At 41.2% G+C, this 22,424-nt stretch overlaps 2 protein-coding genes across 14 annotated transcripts in view; one reads left to right on the top strand and one right to left on the bottom strand.

Annotated features, from left to right (window-relative positions):
• Acp5 (acid phosphatase 5, tartrate resistant) overlaps window positions 1–8,811 on the bottom strand; it is a 42,617-nt gene extending 33,806 nt beyond the window's left edge. For 6 of the 7 annotated variants that reach the window (XM_076848222.2, XM_076848184.2, XM_076848191.2 and 3 more), the window contains exon 1: window positions 8,287–8,811. The gene's annotated coding sequence lies outside the window, so the exon portion shown is untranslated. Of the gene's footprint in view, window positions 1–152; window positions 171–8,286 lie in introns of those variants that run through there. The other variant, XM_076848208.2, reaches the window with a different exon arrangement.
• On the top strand, window positions 230–22,378 carry LOC143393706 (uncharacterized). 7 transcript variants are annotated; one of them, XM_076848150.1, is made up of 5 exons: window positions 230–323; window positions 508–569; window positions 17,843–17,978; window positions 18,224–18,281; window positions 19,967–22,378. In XM_076848150.1, exons 3-5 carry the CDS (start codon window positions 17,843–17,845, stop codon window positions 20,943–20,945), a joined length of 1,173 nt encoding a protein of 390 aa, XP_076704265.1. In that variant the 5' UTR covers window positions 230–323; window positions 508–569; the 3' UTR covers window positions 20,946–22,378. The 7 variants fall into 7 exon arrangements, with proteins under 7 accessions (XP_076704265.1, XP_076704281.1, XP_076704245.1 ...); XM_077109456.1 differs by lacking the exons at window positions 230–323; window positions 508–569 and adding exons at window positions 8,946–9,114; window positions 9,623–17,733; XM_076848166.1 differs by lacking the exons at window positions 230–323; window positions 508–569 and adding an exon at window positions 8,927–9,114 and having other exon boundaries at window positions 17,852–17,978.
• The last annotated feature ends 46 nt before the right edge of the window (window positions 22,379–22,424 follow it).

Raw genomic sequence — 22,424 nt, 5'->3', positions numbered from 1 at the left:
ACTGTTGCTTTACTGACTCCTTCAGTCCTAACATTAGAACAGCTGTGCAGGAAGAAATCAGTGAAGACAGAGAGTGAGAATCTGATGAACGAGTCATGAGATAAATAAATGGGGACCTCAGAGTCATGTGAACTGATGAATTGAGTACACACCCCAGTGCTGTCGGCATCACCCTTCCTCCTGTGCCCGTGCAGATCTCTTGGGACTCACTGGGCTTTGAAGGCTGAACTTCAGCTGGAGGGAGAGAACTTTGCTGGATCCTTCCCACAACACTCTCTACCAAGATGCAGTGCTGGCAGCCCTCAGGAACCTGGCCTTTGAAGGTAAGCGTGAGATCATGCCAGATTAGCTGGAGGTCAAGAGTTTCTTGCTCATCAATGCTGCTCAGTGATTTAGAAAATGGAAGGGGAGTACTTTGGTGAATAAATCAAGATGGTCTTAGTGTACCATAAGCCTAGAATCTGATATTTTTTATAATGGTGTAATTAATTCATAATGATTTTCTAGGTCTACATTTTAGAAATAAAATTGGAAGACTAGAACATTGAAGACCAGTGCAGAAATCCCAGGTAATTTGTAAGAGAAAACTTTGTTCCTTGAAAGGATCTTAGAATCTTAAAAAATAAGATTAAATAAAAAAATAAAACATAATGCCATTTTCAAATTTTTTATTATTAGAACATTTTTTTCTTAAAATGTATATTTATGGCTGGGGATATAGCTCAGTGGCAGAGCACCTGCCTAGCATGTGTGAGGTGAGGCCAGGGATTCAATCCCAAGCACCACAAAAACAAAACAAAACAACAATAAAAAAGTACTTAAATGTGACATTGATGTTTAGAGTTTGCAAAGTAGCTCATTTGGATACAGTATTAAGAAATCCCATTAATAGCTAGGCATGGTGGTGCACATGCCAGAAATCTCAGTGGTGAGGTAGGAGGATTAGGAATTCAAAGCCAGCTTGAAGAAATTTAGCGAGGCACCAAGCAACTTAGCGACACCCTGTCTCTAATAAAAAGTATTTTGGAAAGGGCTGGGGTTGTGGCTTGTAGTTAAGCACCCTGGGTTCAATCCCTGGTACCAAAACCAAACCAAACCAAACACCCATTGATGTTAATGGGCATGGTGGCACAAATCTGTAATCTCAGTCACTCAGGAGCCTGAGGCAAGAGGATGGCGAGTTTGAGGCCAGCCTGGGCAACTTAGTGAGACCCTGTCTCAAAATGAAAAGAGATGAGGATATAGCTCAGTGGTAGTGCGCACTTGCCTAGGATATGTGAGGCCCTGGGTTCAATCTCCAGCGACACACACGTGAAAGAAAAAGAAAAAAACTGGTTAGTGTATACTGCTGTTTTGATGACAGCTGTGGTACAGATCTTGCAGAACATTCAGTCCATGCAGATTCAGACACTCCAGACAGGGTATCGAGTCTAAACTTTGATGATAATGTTAAAAAGAAGTCCAAGGGGCTGGGGATAGAGCTCAGTGGGAGAGCGCTTGCCTAATATGCTTAAGACCCTGGGTTCTATCCCCAACACCATAAAAAATATATATTTATTTTAAGTGTAAGTTCAATACCTATGAACAAATGCAAAATCATTGATTAAACAAACCCTTGGTTGTGTGCGTCTCATTTCTTACAGAGGTAATATAATAGACAACATGAAGAAGGTAGTCAATGTAGAGAAACTTCCAGCCAGATTCCAGGTCACAATCTAAAAAAGAAAACACCTCCTAGAATAAAACCTTGTGAAAGCCGTGTGTTTGGATATCCTTGGTCATTCAATCCTACATAGGCTCATCAGAGTTCAGCCTGGTCAGGGTACGGAAAGGAATGTGGGAAAGCCTGCAGCCATGGCCAGTCCTTTCAGATGAATGAAAGGACTCATGCTGGAGAGAAATTCTGGGAATGTAAAGTATGGAGAACATTTCTCTGAAACGTATTCAGAAACACAACATAAAACACAGTGGACCTTTTAAATGTAAGATGTGTGGGAAAGCCCCTGATTATCCCAATTTACTTCATATACGAGAAAGGACACACTGGAGAGGAATCTTGTGATTGTATGAATGTGGGAAAGTCTTCAATTATAATATAAATCTTTAAAAAAGTGAAAGGACTCACACAAGAGAGAACTAAATAATGTGGGACAGCTTTTATTATCAACAAAGCCTTTGAGCCACATGTGGGGAGAGTGCATTGTTTGACAAAGGCCTATAAACATAAAGTGTGTGGGAAAGCTTTTCATCATCCCAGTTCAATTCAGAGTGGTAAAGAAGCAGAGTGGAGAGAAGCCTCTTGAATAGAAGTGATGTGCAAAAGTCTTGGATTGGCCTACATGTAAGAACACACCCAACCATGCATGGGGTTACCTGCCTTCAGTCCCAGCCACTGGGGCTGGGCGGGGAGCGCTGCTTGAGCCCAAGAGCTCAAGACCAGTCAGGGCAACAGGGTGAGACCCCTTCTCAAAAGAAAACAAAAACAAATGTACATTGGATCAAAACTCCATAAATGTGAAAAATACAAGAAAGTTTTCAATTTTAACAAATACATTTTAAAACTAAGCTGGGCGAAGCAGTGCACGCCTGTAATCCCAGCAGCTCAGGAGACTGAGCCAGGAGGATTGCAAATTCAAAGCCAGCCTCAGCAACTTAGTGAGGTGCTAAGCAACTCAGTGAGACACTGTCTATAAATAAAATAGAAACCAACCAATCAACAAAAAATGGGAGGGGGCATTAGGGGTGTGGCTTAGTGGTTGAGTGCCCCTGAGTTTAGTTTCTAGTACCCACCCCCCAAAAAAAGTAATCTGAAAATGCCCAGTGTAATTTGTAATTGGTGTTTAATGCTTCAGAAAATATACAACCCAAAGGAAATGTTATAAAATCATAAATGTATTGTGTCTACCAGTGGCTCATTCCTAAAAACAGGCCCCTGAACTATGGGTTAAAAAAAATCCACCTTGCAGTTTGGATTTTCTTTCAAGTCCTAAGTCTAGACTCTAAGAAGATCTAATTTGTATGTCAGGTATCTTTGTTCATGGGGATAGTGACTGTGTTCTTGATTGAGCATGACAGCTACAAGGATGCTAGCAAAACTCACTAGATGAGAGTTTGTTATGGTTTGGATGTGAGGCAGTCCCTGAAAACTCATGTGTGACAATGTAGGAATGTTCAGAGGTGAAATGATTCGATTTTTAAGAGCTGTGGCCTAATTGTGGATTAACCAGTTGGGTTAGTAATTTGACTGCATTGGTAACTGTAGGCAGGAAGGGCATGACTGCAGGAAGCAGGTCACTGGGGGCCTGCCCTGGGGAGTAGAAATATTCCTGGCTCCTTGCATTCAAGTTCTTTCTGCTTCCCTCCACCACACCCTTCGGCCTTGATGTTCTGCCTCACCTCAGGACCAGAGCTATGAAATTGTCCGGCCATGGACTGAAACTCTGAAATGGTGAGCCAGAATAAAATTTTCCTCCTGAGTTATTCTTGTTGGGTATGTTGGTCACAGCAGTGCAAAGCTGACTATAACAGAGTTTGTTCCTCTGCTGCACTGATTGTGCAGTAACTCAACAGCCTTTCATGGGAGAATAAGCACCTTCTTCCTGTGTGGAAGATCATGGGTGTTTCCTCTGATGCAGCTGAATGTAATACCTCAGTTCCAGTTCAACTAGGTTTCATTATATGTGATTAAAAACAAAATATTTTTTTTCCTCAGACACAAGATTCATATTTATGTTTCTTAAAAATAGTTTATTAGCTACTTTCAGATAGCTTGTACACTAAAAAATGTTATTGTCTTGTTCATTTACTGAGAAGCTACATTAAAAATTTCCATTGATTTCATGAATGAAATAAAATATATAATTTTGCCAGGGTGTTTATTTCACACTGTGAGTCACTGTGAGCATTTACACTGCACATACATCAGGCACATTTTATTATGTAAAATTTACTTCTCATGCTTACACAGTTACAAAGTTTATCTTTTTTTTTTTTTTTTTTTTTATAGTGCTGAGAGTGGAACCTAGGGGCTTTGTGCATGTTAGAACAGTACTCTACCACAGAGGTACACCTACAACTCCACAACTCTCACCTGTTATTTGTTCTTTGATTAATTTTTTTTTTTTTTTTTTTTTTTTTTTTAGTTGTAGGGAGGACACAATACCTTTATTTTATTTATATGGTGCTGAGGATTGAACCCAGGGCCTCCATGTGCAAGACAAGTGCTCTACTGCTAAGACATAGCCCCAGTCCCTTGATTAATTTATTCTTAAACTAAGTGTTGTTTATCCTCATTTTGTGAATTTTCAAGTTTTCCTTCAGTTATTTATTCCTAAGTTCATCTCATTGTGTTTAGAGGAGATACTCTGGATATTTACTTTTATTTTTTGTTTTATCATTAACTATTTTTATATTCTATTTTGATATTCTATCATTTTAGTATTTTTTTTTTAAGAATTTTTAATCTTTATTTTTCAGTTTTCGGCAGACACAACATCTTTGTATGTGGTGCTGAGGATCAAACCCCGGCCGCACACATGCCAGGCAAGCGCGCTACAGCTTGAGCCACAGCCCCAGCCCCTCATTTTAGTATTTTAACAACATAAATTTACATTACTTATGTCAAATGTATATTATAAAACCATATTACTTTTCATTATTTTTTAAACAGACTTGGGGCTGGGGGGTGTATGTAGTTCAGTGAGAGAGTGCTTGCTTAGCATGTGTGAGGACACCCTAGGTTCAATCCCCAACACCATTAAAAAAAAAAAAAAGTTCAATCTGGCCTTTCCTAAACCTGGAAAGGATGAATGATGCCTCACCAAGGATCCCAGAGAATCAATGAAGCAGAGGAAAAAGGTTCACACTTAATTAGTTGCTTTCCATAAGAATTTGTTAATATGAAAGTAACAGTTTGTTGGGGCTGGGGATGTGGCTCAAGAGGTAGCGTAATCGCCTGGCATGTGTGCGGCCCGGGTTCGATCCTCAGCACCACATACTAACAAAGATGTTGTGTCTGCTGAGAATTGGAAAATAAATATTAAAAAATTCTCTCTCTCTCTCTCTCTCTCTCTCTCACTCTCACTCTCACTCTCACTCTTTCTTAAAAAGAAAAGAAAATAATAGTTTGCTAATATCTTTGTTTTTCTCAAAGGAATAATTATTTGCCTGTATTTTAGTTTTCCTCCTTTACTGTACACAAAAGCACAGAAGGAAAGCAGGGTCTCTGATGGTTTTCTTATTCAAACAATGTGACTGAAGGTCTCTGTGTCATTGAACTTCTCAGTGTTGGTGTGAAGCAGGTGAATCACCTGCAGTGGGGGGCACAGGACTGAGACAGGTGGCTAAGAGCTGAGGCCAAACTTGAGCCTGTAAAGGAGGGACAATGGAGTTCTCCTTGGTGCCTCCTGGGCAGGTGCTGTCCTCTATAGGTGACCTTGTGCTACAGAAGAACAGCTACAGAACAGCTGATCTAAGCTGCAGAGCACTGGAAAGTGGGAGATGCACAGCAGAGTTGGGAGTGTCTGTCCTTTCTGAAACTGTGACTCTTGTTGTCATAGGGCTGTTTTCTGGACAGTTTGGTTTTGGCACTATAGAGTTGCTGGTGTCAGACTGTCATCCATGTAAGTGAAAAAAACCTGTGAAGGTCAGACTTAGAGAAAGACTCATTTTGGGTATCTCCTAGAGAAAGTTCATAATTGGATGGTTTACATAAATCAGAACCTGAAATTGATTCCTGGTTAGTTTCTTGCTGGTGAAAATGAAGATCTTGAAGAAAGGAGCATTTCTACACAGTTTGGAGGAGACAGAGGGCAAGGTGAACTCCCAGAGTTCAATCTGTAAGTGTCCCTGCCTCATTGCCAGGGAATGAGCCAACTGGGGCTTCATTTCAGTAGTCAGTCTGGCTTCCAGCTTGGAATATGTTCAACCCAAATGCCAGTTTCCTTGTGAACTGGGTGAAGCAGTCTGTTTGTCTGAGTTCAAATATTTGTTGTTATTCTCTTTATTGTTATAGAATATTACTGACATAATCTGCACATTTAATAATTTTTCCACACATTTAATAATTTTATTACAGTGGCATGTGCCTGTGGCCTCTTCAAGGGGGCTGAAGCAGAAGGATTGCTTGAGCCCAGTAGTTCAAGGCCAGCCTGGGCAATATAGGGAGACCCTATCTCAAAATAAATAATTAAAAAATAAGAATTCCCGACCCCTGCCAAACATCAAGTCCTCCTGTTCCAGTCTGGCTGGCCTGGACAGGTCTCTCCTATTCTGAGGCCAAGGATCTCTCCATTCAACACTTAAGTCTGGAATTCCTTGCACACACTGTGACCCAGTATTCATATGCTATGACTTGTATGGATCACAGGATCCTGTGGGAAGATCCCAGGAGACCTCAAAAGAAAGGAATGGTGAACAAGGAGCCAGCATCCTGAGCTAGGGAGTGAGGGATGATTGGAAAAGGCCATGTGGGACCCTGGCATCCTGTTTCATCCCTACTTGGAGACTTGGCATGGCACTGAGCCCCTTTCTGGGCAGCTCTGCTGGCAGCCCTGCATCTCCAAGGGAGCATGGTGTGTGAGGTCCCTGGACCTAAGTCTCAAATCCACCTCCCCCAAAATAAGGCTTAGGGGTATTTATGGGATAAAGAAGCAGGGTGGCAGGGCATGGTGGTGCACTTCTGTAATCTCAGCCTCAGGAGGTTGTGGCTAGAGGATAATAAGTTCAAAGCCGCCTCAGCAACTTGAGGCCCTAGGTAACATATTGAGATCTTTCAAGATAAAAAATAAAAGGGGCTAGAGATGTGGCTCAGTGTTTATGTGCCCTTGAGTTCAAGCCCTGGTAACAAAACAAACAAAAAAACCACCCAAATATGGTGGTCTGAGATATGAGGGAAAGATGATCAGAGGCAGGAAAAACTGAAGTAATCAGCAGTACTGGAATAAGGACCGAGAGGCTGCTTTTACTAAAAGTACTTCACTTGGCTCTGTAGACACCTGCAGATGCCTGATGGGTAACTAAAAAACAATTAAAAATGTAGCATCTCTGCCTCCGTTCTGATCTGTTTCCTTTGCTCAGTGCCATTTTCTCCTGTGATCAGACTGGATTCTAGGTAGGTCTGATGAATAAATATCCTATGAGAAGACTTGAACTACTCCCCAGCAACAGCAATTTCTTGTCCCAGACAAGGGCCCCTGACCAATCTTGAAATAATGATAAACCAGATTGTAGTTTGACAAGACTACACTTGATCATGCACACTTTTGGCCTCCTTAATCTCTGTAAGCTGGGAGTTCATGCCAGTAACCCTGAAGACAGGGTTGAGGATGTAAGTCCCCTTGTCTTCCTGGTATAGCTACACTGATTAAAGTTCCTTTCCTGCCTTCACAACTGCATGTCTCTTGGACTGGAATCTTGGGATGTGTGTCAGAACCAACAGTCCACCAGGATCCCTAGCACAGGGGCCTTTGCCTCAAAACTCTGGTAATAGTCACATATGCATAACCAAATTTTATGGCTTTTATATTGAACCCGGCATTTAGGTTGAACATATTCCAAGCTGGAAGCCAAACTGACTTCTGAAAATGTTGGCAACAGTATGCTCTGAGGTTCAAATTTTGGGCCTTGGACCTCAAAAAGTCACCCATCAGACACCTTGGCAGGCCCAAGTGAAAAATCATTGATTTCAACAGGTTTGAAAGTGACAAAAGTAGCCTAAAAAACAATACAGACAACTACCTTCATGACCAATATGACTGAGATGTTAGTTAATGTAACCCATAAAATTGGTGATGAAAGCATTAGCTAAAAGCAAATGAAGCTTGAGGATTTATCTGTGTTTCCCCTTGGTTCCATCCTTGTCCCCTTGAAGCTGACATTCTACTTTTGAGTGGGGTGGGGCAGTACTGGGGATTGAACCCAGGGGTTCTTTACCACTCAGCTGCGTCTCTAACCCTTGTTATATTTTGAGACAGGGTGTTGGCAAGTTGCCAAAGCTGGTCCCAAATTTCTGATCCTCTGGCTTCAGTCTCCTGAACCACTGGGATTACAGGCCTGAGTCACCATGCCTGGTATTTTAGTTTTGATCCTATGTGCTATTATTTTTTTCAGACTCATTCTGTATTTCTATAATCTGTTATTGCTTTCCTAGTATCTATCAAAGAGAGTAGGAATTCCAATTACCTTAAAGTGTCCTAACCTTTTACAAAGTTTTATAGGGGCACATGGAAAGAATGATCTGAAATACCCTTCTGGAGTAAACACACCTGACAATTTTAAAGAACATACCTTATAGGTGGCAGTTGGTTGAGAAGAGTTTCTGATCTCAGACTTGGCCAGCAAAGTTCACACTTCCTGCCAGAATCAAAGTGCCAGATGTGCAGGGTGAGGAAGGGATGGTTTAGGCCTCAACGCTGGCAATGGTCAAGATCAAACTCGAGGCTGACTCTATTATATAGGCTGACGTCACTTTTAAGTGTCTGTGATTCTAAGTGATCCTAAAAGAGCATCACAGTTCCATGAATGGCCTTCGTGCCTAATGCCAAGCCCCTGACCCGGTGGAGAAAAGCTGGCTCTCCTTTCAGTTCTGGCCTTGCTCTCCTCTTGCTTTGCACAAGTGGGTCGCTCCAAGTGAAAACAGCCTGGAACTACTTGCCCACGCGGTGCCAGTCTTCTTTCTGGGATAGGAACAAATTCTTAAAATGCCAATATGCTAGGGCTGAGGTGTGGCTCAGTGGTGGAGCGCCTGCTTAACGCGCTGAAGCTCAGGATTCCTTCCTCGCCCCACGGGGGTGGGGAGGGACTGGCCTTGACCGCTCGGAGGAAGGCCGGCATGCGGGCTGGGTCACGGGAGGTTCGCCTATCACGTCACTTAGGCGAAGGGGCGTGGCCTCAGTTATTGTCCAATCAGATGCGCTCTGGGAGGGGCGGGGAGTCGCTACGCAACGTCGCCTGGGCTTTGGTCCTGGGCTTCTGTCGGCTCTTGTGAAGGGTCTTTCCGGCGGGTCGCCACCTTAGGTCCCTTTGCCAGCAGCTTCCGCCCTCTGTAACCTGGTGACCTGAGGCTCCGGGAGCCGTGGGAGGACGCCGGGCAGGACGCCCCGGAAGCCGGAAATGGTGAGTGTCGGGGCCGGGAGTCGGGAGTCCGGCTGGCGCTGTCAGAACCCGCAGGAAATGGAGGGCCTCCGGGCGCAAGCTCCGAGTTTACCGCCAGGTCCACCGCTGGCCCCGCTCGGCCCTCGGTCCCCTATGGCCCGAGAATGGGACTGGGCCGGCATCTGGGACCCCAGCGACCTGTCCTGTCCCTGTGCGGTCCCTTAGCTTGGCCGGGAGCCTTCTCTGGGCAGCTCCGCGCCTCCCCAGATTGGGGCGACGGCGGGAGTGTCACGGGAGACTCCAACTCAGGTGTGGGGTTCTTGCCGTGGAGGGGGTGGGGTGTGCAGGGCCGCAGTCTCCCCGTTCCCCCCAAGGGGGACCCTTTTGCCCGCAGTTTTTCAAATGTAGGGGAAGTCTCAAATCAAGGATCCTAATCCCTCCCAAGTCTTCCTAGGGCTGGCAGTAAATCCCTAAATTTCCAGTACCCTTTCCGTGTTCCCAAATGCTAACTTCCCTCTCTCATTCACAGCATCGAGTTCAACTATTTGTCCTTTTTACACACGGAGTTTTAATTATAATTTTCCCATAGTACCATGGATGCCTGTATGTAAAGGTTTTTTTTTCTTTTTGTTGGTTTTGTTTTCTTTGTTTGTTTGTTAGTATTTTACCTGAAAGGAAAGCAAGAGAATAACCACTTGGATCTGTTGTCTCTCAGATGCATGCGCCCCTTCTTATAATCTTTACTGGGCAGGAACATTCAAGGGAACTCCTTTGGATTGAGGTTCTTCTTTGGAAATCTTCCAGACTGATCTGCCTTTAAGTTCAGCTGCAGATCAATCCTGCCCTTCCTTGGCATTTCAACCTCTATTGATTTAACTACTACTGATATTTACAGAAAACTGAATATCTCTATTGATTTAACTACTGACATTTACAGAAAACTGAATACGTTTATGTATTCAGTTTTATATTCAATTTTCTGTAAATGTCAATAGTAGTTAAATCAATAGAGGTTGAAAGACAATACAAAATATTTCCTAGAGTCAAGAAAGACATGAATTTCAGAAGAATAAAACAAAAGAGTCCTAGCTTACATTACAATTTTCTCTCCAATTATCAGAGCCTATTATATTCCATCTTTATTTTTTAGTTTTTTATATTAGGCATTGAACCCAGCAGTGTTTTACCACCAAGCTACATCCCCAGCCTCTTTTTTTTTTTTTTAATTTTTTAGTTGTAGATGGACACAATATCTTTATTTTATTTTTTCTGTGGTGCTGAGGATGGAACCCAGGGCCTCACAATGCGAGGTGAGTGCCCTACCACTGAGCCACAACCCCAGCCCCCCAGCCCCTTAAGAAATAAATTTAAAAAAAAAAAATTGTAACAGGGTCTCATTAAGTTGCTGAGGCCTTGAACTTAAGATCCTTCTGCTTCAGCCTCCTCAGCCACTGGAATTATAAGTGTGTACTGCCACACTTGGCTTCATCTTTATTTTTATTTCTCTTGTAGTGTCAGGGATCTAATCAAAGTCCTGTGTGTGCAGCATTTCTACCACTGAGCCACATGCCCAGACTTTTTTATATATTTATCTTTTTGAGACAGTATTGCTAAGTTACCCAGCCTGACCTCAAACTTGTGTTCAAATATCATTAATTGCATACAAAATAATTTCCTACGTGAATGTTTTAGAGTGAACTGAAGCCTTCATTTTCTGAAAAACAACAAAAACCTGGATATTTGTAGGTTTTCTTGCTGAGTTGGCAAATGTACATTACAGTTTTCTTTCCATGAATACTAGGTTTGAGTGATTTTGCTGGATTCTTCAAATACTGGCTTTGTATCATTTAAAATATCAATGGAGGAAGAGAGATGTAGCTCAGTCAGAGTGTGTATCTTGCATGGGCAAGGCCCTGGGTTCCATCCCTAGCATCACATACATGAAAAAAATCAGCGGTTACCTTCAGAACTATGAGTTAAATAAAACCTCTTTTCTTTATATAGTTAATTAGATTATCAGTGGTTGTTCAAAGCTGCTTGTTGACTCAGAGGCAGAAGCCCAAGGCCAGTGACACTGAGTTAAGGCTACCTTTGAGCTTGCAGAGGGAAGTAATGGAAGATCAAACTGGTTCTTTCTGGGGATTTTCCCCTGGCAGGTGTCCTGCCTGCTCACACCCACCTAGGAAAGAGCTCTTTGTATTAAGTAAAGATGCAGAGCACTGAAAAACTGGGCATCCACATGCATGATGGATGACGAGGCTCATTCTTGGGTCTGTATATAGACCCTTTTGAATTTTGTATCCAGAAATTTGTTGAACATAGAGTGTTAATTGTGCATACTGGGAAAATCAGTGAAGATCAGGGTTTCTATGTTTTGGAAAAAATGTTAATAAATTTGGGAATTTATTTGACTCAAACCCTAAACTGAATTTAACTGAGAGTTTCCTCACTTATGAGAACAGGCTTATGTGGGGTGGGAGGTATTTCCTTGCCATCTAGGAAGAGGACTCCATTCCTGTGACTGCACAGGTACCCTGCCCTCCATCTCCAGGGATTGACCCATGCTAGGAGTTATATTTAAATTATGAAAGCCCACCCCCAGACTTGGGAATGTTTTAATCCTCAGTATGTGGTTTCTCCTTATGAATGATGGGGAAACAGTTTGCTTATCTGAACAGATTCAGTGTTGCATTTATTTATTTATTTTTAAAGAAAGAGTGGGAGAGAGAGAGAGAGAGAGAGAATTTTAATATTTTTTCTTTAGTATTTGGCGGACACAGCATCTTTGTTTGTATGTGGTGCTGAGGATCGAACCCTGGCCGCACGCATGCCAGACGAGCGCGCTACCGCTTGAGCCACATCCCCAGCCCGCATTTTATTTATTTATTTTGATTCCTTCATGGGATATTGCTTTCTTTTAACATAGTTTCCTTAAACTTTGTAATTTTATTCCTTCTGTTATGTGTAAATTTTAGTTTCTTGTTTGAATCTGTAGATTGAGAGACATGTTAGTCAAGAAAATTCTGGAACAGCACAATTTTTGTTACTTTTAGGCATGAGAGATTCAGTGATGGGAGGATGTATTTTAAGTTCTCAAGTGAACTTTTCTTTCTTTAGATCAATTTTTGGGTCTGAGGATATGGCTCAATAGTAGAGCACTTGCCTAGCATACTCAGGGACCTGGATTTGATCTCCAGCACACACAAAATCTAATTTAATGAAGGTCAAACTGCTAATAAATTGTAATATTCATTCCTAAGCTGTACCCCACAGTGTCATTAAGCGAAGCAACAGGTGTGATCCCACTTGCCACATAGTTCAAGATTCCAAAAATTCACTTATGAATTTGTTTCTCACATTTTCACCATGATATGTAAGAAATTAGATCTTATAATGGTTACCTATATAGGAACATCCAAATTAATTAAATGTAAGTTTTAGAAGCCAAAGTCAATAGAGTATTGAGTTGGAGGTATAGCTAAGTGGCAAGAGAGCTTACTTAGCATGTGGGAAGCCCTGTTTTCTGCCCACCCCTCCGCACTGCAAAACAAAAAATAAAAAAGGAGAGAGTATTAAACAGTAACATAAAGCATTGTGTAGATAAATTTATCTTAATTTACAGTAAATAATGCAGGGAGATTTATAAAACCCTCAAGAGGGAAGTCTGACTTGAGAAGACTCACTACCATATATCCTGTGCTCCTGCTCTAACCTTTCCAACAAAAGTCCTTTTGGGAGGTTGGGTTGTGGCTCAGCGGTAGAGTGCTTGCCTGGCATGCGTGAGGCCCTGGGTTCGATTGTCAACACCACATAAAAATAAATAAACAAAATAAAAAATAGATATTTAAAAAAGCCCTTTTGTTAATTCCTTGTGCATTTTCTCTATTTTTTAATGTAAAAATAAGCAGTTGGGAATGCCTATTCTCCCTGTCTCTGTTCTTCATTGTATGAGTAGTCAGACTCTAGTGTTTTTTGTGTGTGTGGTTCTGGGGATCGAACCCAAGGCCTTGTATATGGAAGGCAAGCATTCTACCAACTAAGCTGTATCTCCAGTTCTTGCTGTTGTTTTTTGGTTTGCTTGTTTTGCAGTACTGGAGATCCATCCCTGGGCCTTGCACACTCAGCTGAATCCCCAGCTCTTTTTATTTTGTGACAGGGTATGACCAAGTTGCCCAGAATGGCCTTGAACGTATGATCCTCTGGACTCAGCTTCTGAGTCTCAGCTTGCAGAGTAGCTGTGGTTACAGGTTTATGCTGTTGCATCTGGCCAGACTCCAGTTTCTGATGTGTGATTGCTGAGACTAAAGCCTCTGTCTTTATTCTTCCCTTGCATCCATACCTGGACCAACTTCCCAGAAAGCTTGGGGCTCCCTTCTCTGGCTTAGCCCCTGGAACTCCCATCCAGCCCCAACCACAGTTAAATTGCAGGCCAGGCTGCTGTTTTCCTCTCAAGCCATTACACACCCTGCTCTTCCCCAGAGACCTGAATTACTGCCTTACGGCAATGTACTACTTTTCGGGGAGCTCACTGTGAGCTGTGCTGCTGTGGGTGGAATAGCTGAGCCCTCTCAAACCTGGATGAAGCTAAGAAGGTAGATTTTTTTTTTTTTTTTTGGTGCTGGGGATGAAACACGGGGCTTCATACATGCTAGGCAAACCACTGAGCCATACCCCCTGCCTGATTTGGCAGTTTTGATAAGATATTGGCATTTAGAAGCAGGAATATTGGGTGGAGGGCCCTCCTTAATTCTGTCTTGGTTCTGTCTGTATCTTCAGGATGAAAGCCAGGGTGGCCTTGGTATGGGTGGGAGTTGTGAGAGTGGAAATATTTCCTGGGCAAAAGGTGGACCCATCGGACTGGGGTTGTGACTCAGTGGTACGCGCTTGCCTAGCATGTGTGAGGCCCTGGATTTGATTCTCAGCACCATATATAAATGAATAAGTAAAATGACAGGCCATTGACAACTACAAAAATATTTTTTTTTAAAAGGTGGGCCCATATGATGATCCCCCTCTCCACATAGAGCCTTTATTTAGAGAAAGAGAAGGGGTGGGAAAACTACTAGATAGCAGGCCAAATTCAGTATCTTAACAGCAGGAGGTTCACCAGGACTTTTAAGTACTTTTGCCGCTATAGCTCCTTGGGCTGCTATCATAGCAAGTATCCCAACTCTTGGTTTTGTAGGTGACAACACTCAGACACCCCTGGGGCACTGCAGAGGGGTGTTAATTCAAGTGCAGGTTCAGCATGAAGCCCTTAACCTTATAACCATTGCCATGAGGAAACCTAAAACCCTGGTGATGCCAGTGTGAGGCTGTGTGTGGGAAGAAATTCATGAATCTTAGGGAAGTCAAGACAGTCCCTTTACCCTCTCCACAGAGTATCTGGAGACTCAAACCAGGAGCTAGGAGTGAGTGCTTAGTGGCAGAGCATGTGCTTAGGATGCCTGGTGCCCAGAATTCATGCCCAGCATAGAAAATACAGCCAGCCAGGGAAGGAAGAGAGAGAGGGAACAAAAGAAAAACATTTGGAAATAGTCGTCCACACTGTGACTTAATTGGAAATCCAGAGTGTACTCCCAAGTATTTACACAACTAAATAGATAAAATAGCACTGATTGTTTTTTTTTCTCTGCAAGGTAAGTTCTGAATTCATATCTGCTATATGCACTAATTGGCAATCCTCTATGTGATTAATCAACACAAGACTCTAATTACATTATATCTGGGGATCCCATTAACTGTAAGCAAGGTTTACTATAATCTTTGAAGAGTAATGGGTTATAAAATAGAGGAGAAACAGACATGTTTTCCCTTAAGATCTATAGTCTTGCCTAAATCCTCATGGTCATAGCAGCCATTGTTTTAAAATATCCCATGGTGAGTGGAAGCTCTAAATCAATGAGAAATAAAATAAAATTAGATCTTTGGCACTTACAAAGAACCTTACCAAAATCAGATCTCCCATACCTTCATTCTGTGGTTAACTTATTAGCATGGTCCAATGTAAGTTGTGTACATCTCTGAAGGATTGAAGAGCATTATTCAAAATCTGTTTTGCCTTTAAATCTGGAATGGATGAATGGCATCTCACAGTGGACAACCACAGCTTTGATATTGTGGTTCCACCATTAAGCCGTATACTCAGTAACCACCATTACATAAATTCCTGATTGTGTGCAGCCAGCAACCTGTAAATATTCTGCTGTCACCGTGCTGGGTAGGTCTGTGCCCACTGCAGCAGCCTCTTAGCTGCAGTTTCTCTTTGTCTTTGGAGCAGTGTGGTCCACCTCGGGAACCTCAGCAGCCTTGTCATCACATGGTCTTTTCAGGAAAGAATTGAACTACACTAAACTTTCTCCAGGAACACGGGCTGACATTATGTTGAAGTCAGGAAGCCATCCTTTTCTGGGAACATCCATTTAGCATTCATTGAGAGCATACAAATATTGACGAAAAAAAAAAAAGAGCTCAGAAAAAGTGGGCCATTGCCTCACACTTAATACCAGGGACGCTGATACCCCAGTTTATTCCTGAAAACAGGGCTACTCCCTCCCTGACAGTATGAATAGCCATTGACCCTGTCACCACCCACAACATTTTCTGGGTTTGGGATGTTATGGAGGCAATGTGTTCCTTGTTGACACATTTTACTTACTCCAGTTTATCTCTGATTTGCAAAATGACCACCCCTACCACAAGGGCTTCAGCCTGTTGGAACTGCCAAACAACAGGCACTCCTGTTAGTGCCTAAGAAACAGACCGCGTGACTACAGAGGCTTCAGCAAACTCCATGCATTCCCTGTAGAATCTCTGGACCTCTCATCATGGCCATAAGTTGTCCATTGTCTTTATTTATTCATTTGGCACTGGGAATTGAATCAGGGCTGCTTTACCATTGAGCTACACCCCTAACTTTTTTATTTTGAGATAGGGTCTCACTAAGTTGCTGAGGGTCTTGTTAAATTGCTGAAACTGGCCTTGAACTTGAGATCCTCCTGATTCAGCTTCCTGAGTTACTGGGATCATAGGCAAGTGCCACTGTGCTAGCTGTTTATCGTCTTCTAATGCAAAAAAGGCCCCTCATCCCCACACTGTAGACCATTAGAACTACAGTGTCTGGTCCTGAAAATAGAAGCTTTCCCAGGCTTTGAACAGGTGACACTACTCAGCTGCCTGTGATGTCTTGAGTCTTGAAAAAAAAAATCCCATAAGTTCAGCACAGCTACCTACCTGTCCTTGCTATAGGGTGGAGCCAAACCTTTGCCATCCAGTGTTTCCTTCCTGTAGGAGGAGGTGACCTCATCCTTCCCCAGTCTCTTGCCAGATGTCACCAATGCTGAAGGAGGTTCACCCTATTCTCACATTTCTTGGTTCCCCAGGAGAGCTCCTTGGGATTAATTGAGTGGATACTGATAGAGAGTTTGTAGTCTTTACAGATGACACTGCCAAATTCATATAGGATAGCTGTGCGCGCTCTCTCTCTCTCGCTCTCTCTCTCTCTCTCTCTCTCTCTCTCTCTCTCTCTCTCTTCGGACCCTTAAGGTCAGGGGAGCCATCACAGCACCTCCAAAGAAAAAAGGTATTTCTGTCTCTTGTGTGGTTATTTTGTGCAGCCCAGTTCCCCTGGAGTGACCCCTGAGTGTTTTAGTCATGTGCAACCCGGCAGTTGGCATCCCTGGGTGGGCAAAAGGTCTGAGTGTTTAAGTCCCTGGGAAAGTGTCAAGTGTCTGTTCATTAAAGGCAGAAAACCCTCACCCTGGCTGGGCAGTATGGTAGGTAATAAGGAAGGAAGTAGAAGAATTTTTCTCATAAGGATTGATGGTCCTAAAATTTGTTTTTTTGTATAGCATCTCTCTTATTTCTCCAAGATTCTGGATTCTGCCATTAGAGAGCAATAAAACTTGTACTCTGACCACAATTTAAACATAGAGATTGATTCGATGTGTTCTTGGTGCTAGGATTAGAATTCTGATCCCCATATTCACTTACCATAAATGTTTAGAAACCACAGAATTATATGTGAAATTCTTTTTTTAAAATATTTTTTAGTGTTGATGGACCTTTATTTTATTCATTTATTTATATATGGTGCTGAGAATTGAATCCAGTGCCTCACACATGTGAGGCAAGCACTCTTCCACTTAGCCACAACCCCAGTCCCAGTGAATTTTTTTTTTTTGGATTGAGTATTGAACCCCAAGGTGTTTAAACACTAGGCAGCATCCCCAGCCCCTTTTAGGTTGTTTTTTTTTTTAATTTTTTATTTTATTTTATTTTTTTTAGCTGTAGATGGACACACGGTATCTTTGTTTATTAATTTATTTTTTATGTGGTGCTGAGGCTCGAACCCAGTGCCTCACATGTGCGAGGCAAGCGTTCTACCACTGAGCTACAGCCCCAGCCCCCTTTTTATTTATTTATTTTTTATTTTTAAAAATACCTTATTTTATTTATTTTTATGTGGTGCTGAGGATCGAATTCAGAGCCTCGTGCATCCATGCGAGCGTTCTACCGCTGAACCACAACCCCTGCCCCTTTTTTAGTTTTTATTTGGAGACAGGGTCTTGCTAACTTGCTGAGGCTGGCTTTGAATTTGCAATCCTCCTGCCTCAGCCTCCCAAGCTGCTGGGATTACAGGTGTGTACCACCATGCATGATTTATGAATTAAATGAATATGAATTAAAAATGAATTAAATGCAGACCTTCTTTACTATAGTTCACCTTTCCTCTGCAAACATTTTTGAGATGTTTCAGGACTCAGTGACCTTTGAGGATGTGGTCGTGAACTTCACTGTGGAGGAATGGGCTATGTTGGATCATGCCCAGCGGGAACTCTACAGAGATGTTGTCGGGGAAATCTTTATGAGCTTGGCCTTTATAGGTAAGGAAGACAATTTTTCTTTACTTACTCAATTAAAGAGCAAGTGTTTCTTGCCCATCAGTGATGTTCATGATTTGAAACGTGGAAAGGAAATACTGTGGTAAATAAACTGGCATGGTTGCAACTCATCAAAAACTTAGAGTCTAAAATAATATGTTTCCTTTTAAGTTGTAATAATTAATGATTCTGACATTTTCTCTAAGTTATAATAATTTATAATGTTTTTTTCTGGCTCTACGTTCTAGGGGAAAAATGGGACCAGAACATTGAAGATTGGTACAGAAATCAGGGGAGAAATTTAAGGTAATTTACAATGAAAGGAGAAAGCAGTCTTACCAAAGCATCTTAATATGTCCTAGAGTTTTTTTTTTTGTTGTTGTTGTTGTTATTTGTTTTGTTTTGTTTTTTTTTTTTTTTGTTTTGTTTTTTTTTTAAAGAGAGAGTGAGAGAGGAGAGAGAGAGAGAACTTTTTGATATTTATTTTTTAGTTATCGGCGGACACAACATCTTTGTTTGTACGTGGTGCTGAGAATCGAACCCGGGCTGCACGCATGCCAGGCGAGCGCGCTACCACTTGAGCCACATCCCCAGCCCCTTGTTTTTGTTTTTTGGTACCAGGGATTCAACTCAGGAGCACTCTACCACTGAGCCACATCCCCAGACCTATTTTATTTATTTATTTATTTATTTATTTTTTAAAGAGAGAGTGAGAGAGGGGAGAGAGAGAGAGAGAGAGAGAGAGAGAGAGAGAGAGAGAATTTTTTGATATTTATTTTTTAGTTATTGGCGGACACAACATCTTTGTTTGTACGTGGTGCTGAGAATCGAACCCGGGCCGCACGCATGCCAGGCAAGTGCGCTACCACTTGAGCCACATCCCCAGCCCCATTATATTTTATTTAGAGACAGGGTTTCACTGAGTTGCTTAGCTCCTCACCATTGCTGAGGCTGTTTTTGAACTTGTGATCCTCCTGTCTCAGCCTCCCAAGCCGCTGGGATTACAGACATGCACCACCGAGCCCAGCTGTCATAGAGTTTTTTATGTAAGTAAATAAATAAGCCCCTCTCCAAATTTTATGTATTCAGAAAAATTTCACCTATATATGTATTCAAGTGTGATGTTCAATGTTTGAAAAATAGGAACCATTTATTAGAGTCTGCAAATATCACTGAGTATTACTCTGTTTTATTTAATAGATGAGATTAAGCCCTCTTGCAGACCATTCAATCTGTTCACTTTCAAATAATTTAAACAGGGCAGAAAACCCTCACTTTCTCTGATAACAATAAAAATGTCAGTTTACATAATCCCAGTGGCTCAGGGGGCTGAGGCAGGAGGATCACAGGTTCAAAGCCAGCCTCAGCAACTTAGAAAGGCCCTAAGAAACTTAGTAAGACCCTGTCTCATTATAAAAAAAGGTCTGGGCATGGCAGCAGGAAAGATGGTGGAATGAGATGGACATCATTACCCTAAGTATATGTGTGACCGTGCGTATGCTGCAATGCTACATCATGTACAACCAGAGAAATGAAAAGTGCTGTAATTGTGTACAATGAATCAAAATGCATTCTGTTGTCACATACCTAATTAAAATAAATAAATAATTAAAAAAAAAAAAAAAGGTCTGGGGATATGACTCAGTGCTTAAGTGCCTCTGGGTTCAATTCCTGGCACCAAAAATAGAAAAAAAAAAAAAAAAAAAAAGTTGGGCATGTGTAGTGAGGCACTGGATTCTTTTTTTTTTTTTTTTTTTTTAATAACTTTATTTATTTATTTTTATGTGGTGCTGAAGATCAAACCCAGTGCCTCATACCTGGAAGGCAATCGCTCTGCCATTGAGCCACAATCTCAGCCCTGAGGCACTGGATTCTATTCTCTGCACCACATATAATAAACTTTTTTAAAAAGTAAGTTTAATACATATCAAAAATGTATAAAGGTAAATTGTTAGTAGTTAATATGTTCTTTTTTTTTTTTTTTTAAACAGTAATCATATTATAGAGAGACTCAGAGAAAGTGAAGAAAATAGTCAATGTGGAGAAATCTTCACCCAGGTTCCAGATCATAATCTGAACAAGAAAATCCCAACTGGAGTAAAATTACATGAATGTAGTGTGTGTGGGATAGTCTTTATGCCTCGTGCATCCCTTAACAGTCCCATCGGATCCCACATTGGACAGGAATTGTTTGAGTATCAGGAATATGAAGGAAAGCCATATAAGTGTAAGCAATGTGAAAAAGCCTCAAGTTACTACTGCTCTTTGCAAATTGATGACAACAGTCATGCTGGAGAGAAACCTTATGAGTGTCAGGAGGGGGAGAAAACCTTCATTTCCCTCTCTAGGCTCGGAGGATATGTGATAACACATCCCGGAGGTGGACCACATAAATGCAGCATGTGTGGAAAAGGCTTCCAGTATCCCAGTTCACTTAGAGTACATGAACGGACGCACACTGGAGAGAAGCCATATCAGTGTAAACAGTGTGGGAAAGCCTTCAGCTGCTTGGCTTCAGTTCGAAGACATCAAAGAACTCACACTGGAGAGAAACCCTATAAATGTAAGGAGTGTGGGAAGGCTTTTAGTTCACTCTCAGGCCTTCAAGGACACATGATAAGGCACACTGGTGGTGGACCTTATAAATGTAAGGAATGTGGAAAAGCCTTCAACTCTCCCAGTGCACTTAGAAAACATGAAAGAACTCACACTGGAGAGAAACCTTATCCATGTAAACATTGTGGCAAAGCCTTCATTTGTTCAACTTCAGTTCGAAAACATGAAAGAAGTCACACAGGAGAAAAACCCTATGAATGTAAGCAGTGTGGGAAAGCCTACATTTCTCTCTCAGGCCTTCAGGGACACATGATAAGACATACTGGAGTTGGTCCTTATAAATGTAAATTTTGTGGGAAAGCCTTTGGCTTTCCCAGTGCAGTTCTAAGGCATGAAAGTGCTCATGTTGTGTAGAGTTCTGTGACTAAAGAGTGTGGGGAAGCCTTCATTTCTTCTTCAGACATTTCAGGACAAGTAATCACATACACTGGACTGATACTATAAATTAAATGTATTCAAGAAAACCTTTTACTGTCCTAGTTCACTTTCCTAGTACAGAAAGGAATTTGCACTGGAGAGAAACCCTGTGTATGTAATGAATGTGGGATAGCCTCAGACCTTTAAAACCTTCTTTGGAATGCATGTAAGGGCTCATGTTGGAGAAGAATTCTTTGAATAAAAAGCAAAGTAAAATCTTCAGTTTTCCCAGTTCCTTTGAAAACATGGCAAAAAATCCTAGGAAGGTAAAATTTATGGTGAAGTCTTTAATTTTACTTTCTGATACATGTAAGAGCTCATACTGGAGAGCAACCTTATGAAGGTAATAAATGTGGGAAAGCATATTTCTAACTGTCACACTTATGGAAGAGAGAAACCTGTGTTGAAAAACTTTTATTCATCGCACAAACTTCAGCATATGAGAGAATGCATAATGGTGAAATACCTTATAAAATATCTTATGAATGCCAGGGTGTTAGAATCCCTCCATCCTTCCAGTTCAGTTCAAAGGCATATATAAGTGTTATAGAAAAGCCTCCAATTGTCCCATATTCTGACCAAAATATGTAGGAATACAGAATGAATTCAAACTGTTCAAGGTAGTATTTTCAGTGTGAATCCAAAGCTTGTCTGGTTCTTTGAAAACAATTTTTTTCCCCTTTAGGTTCTTTACACTGAGATAATATTGTATTAAAGATAATATTTCAATGTAATATTAAAGAAATATTCAAAAATATATACAGTGAATTGAAATCCTAATTATTTTTTAAAATAACAAAAAAAATTCAATTTAACAAATATTTTGAGTCCTGTGAAAATCCTATAAAGATAATATGGAAAACTCAAGTGGAAATTAGTTTTGTGTGTAATGCTGAAGAAAGTTCCCAGCATTGAAGAAATATTGTAAAAATGGTAAAGGTATTTATTATTTTATCACTTTCCCACATTTATCATTAAAATGGATCTGTGGACCATGGACTTCTACTCCTTTTGCAAATTAGCATAGGAGTGAGATCATTCTGTAAGTACCTGTAAATAATGAGTTTAACAGGTAATGTTTTTATTTTTAAGTCAGCTAATAATTTTTTTTCACCATTTGGAACCATGCTGGTTCTGTGTATGAATCTGATGTGTATTTCTTATTTGAAGGTTGTTTTCATTATTATACAGTTTAATTGTTCTGTGATTAATAGGCCACTGGAAAATGAGTTTAATTCTTGAAATTTTTCTACTGGTTTCTTTTACCTATTTTATATATTCCAACTTTCTTATGGGAAATGCTAATTTTTAAAAATTGGGACAAAAACAGCTTTATTCAGTTTTCCTTGTTAATAAATAGTTGTCATCAATCTGTAAGTATGTGATGTTTTATTATATTCTTTTGTGAGTTTTCAT

Source organism: Callospermophilus lateralis, chromosome 1 (assembly GCF_048772815.1).
Source record: "Callospermophilus lateralis isolate mCalLat2 chromosome 1, mCalLat2.hap1, whole genome shotgun sequence".
NCBI classification, from domain to species: domain Eukaryota; kingdom Metazoa; phylum Chordata; class Mammalia; order Rodentia; family Sciuridae; genus Callospermophilus; species Callospermophilus lateralis.
The sequence above is the reverse complement of the archived record's forward strand: the minus strand, read 5'-3'. Positions and strand labels throughout refer to the sequence as shown.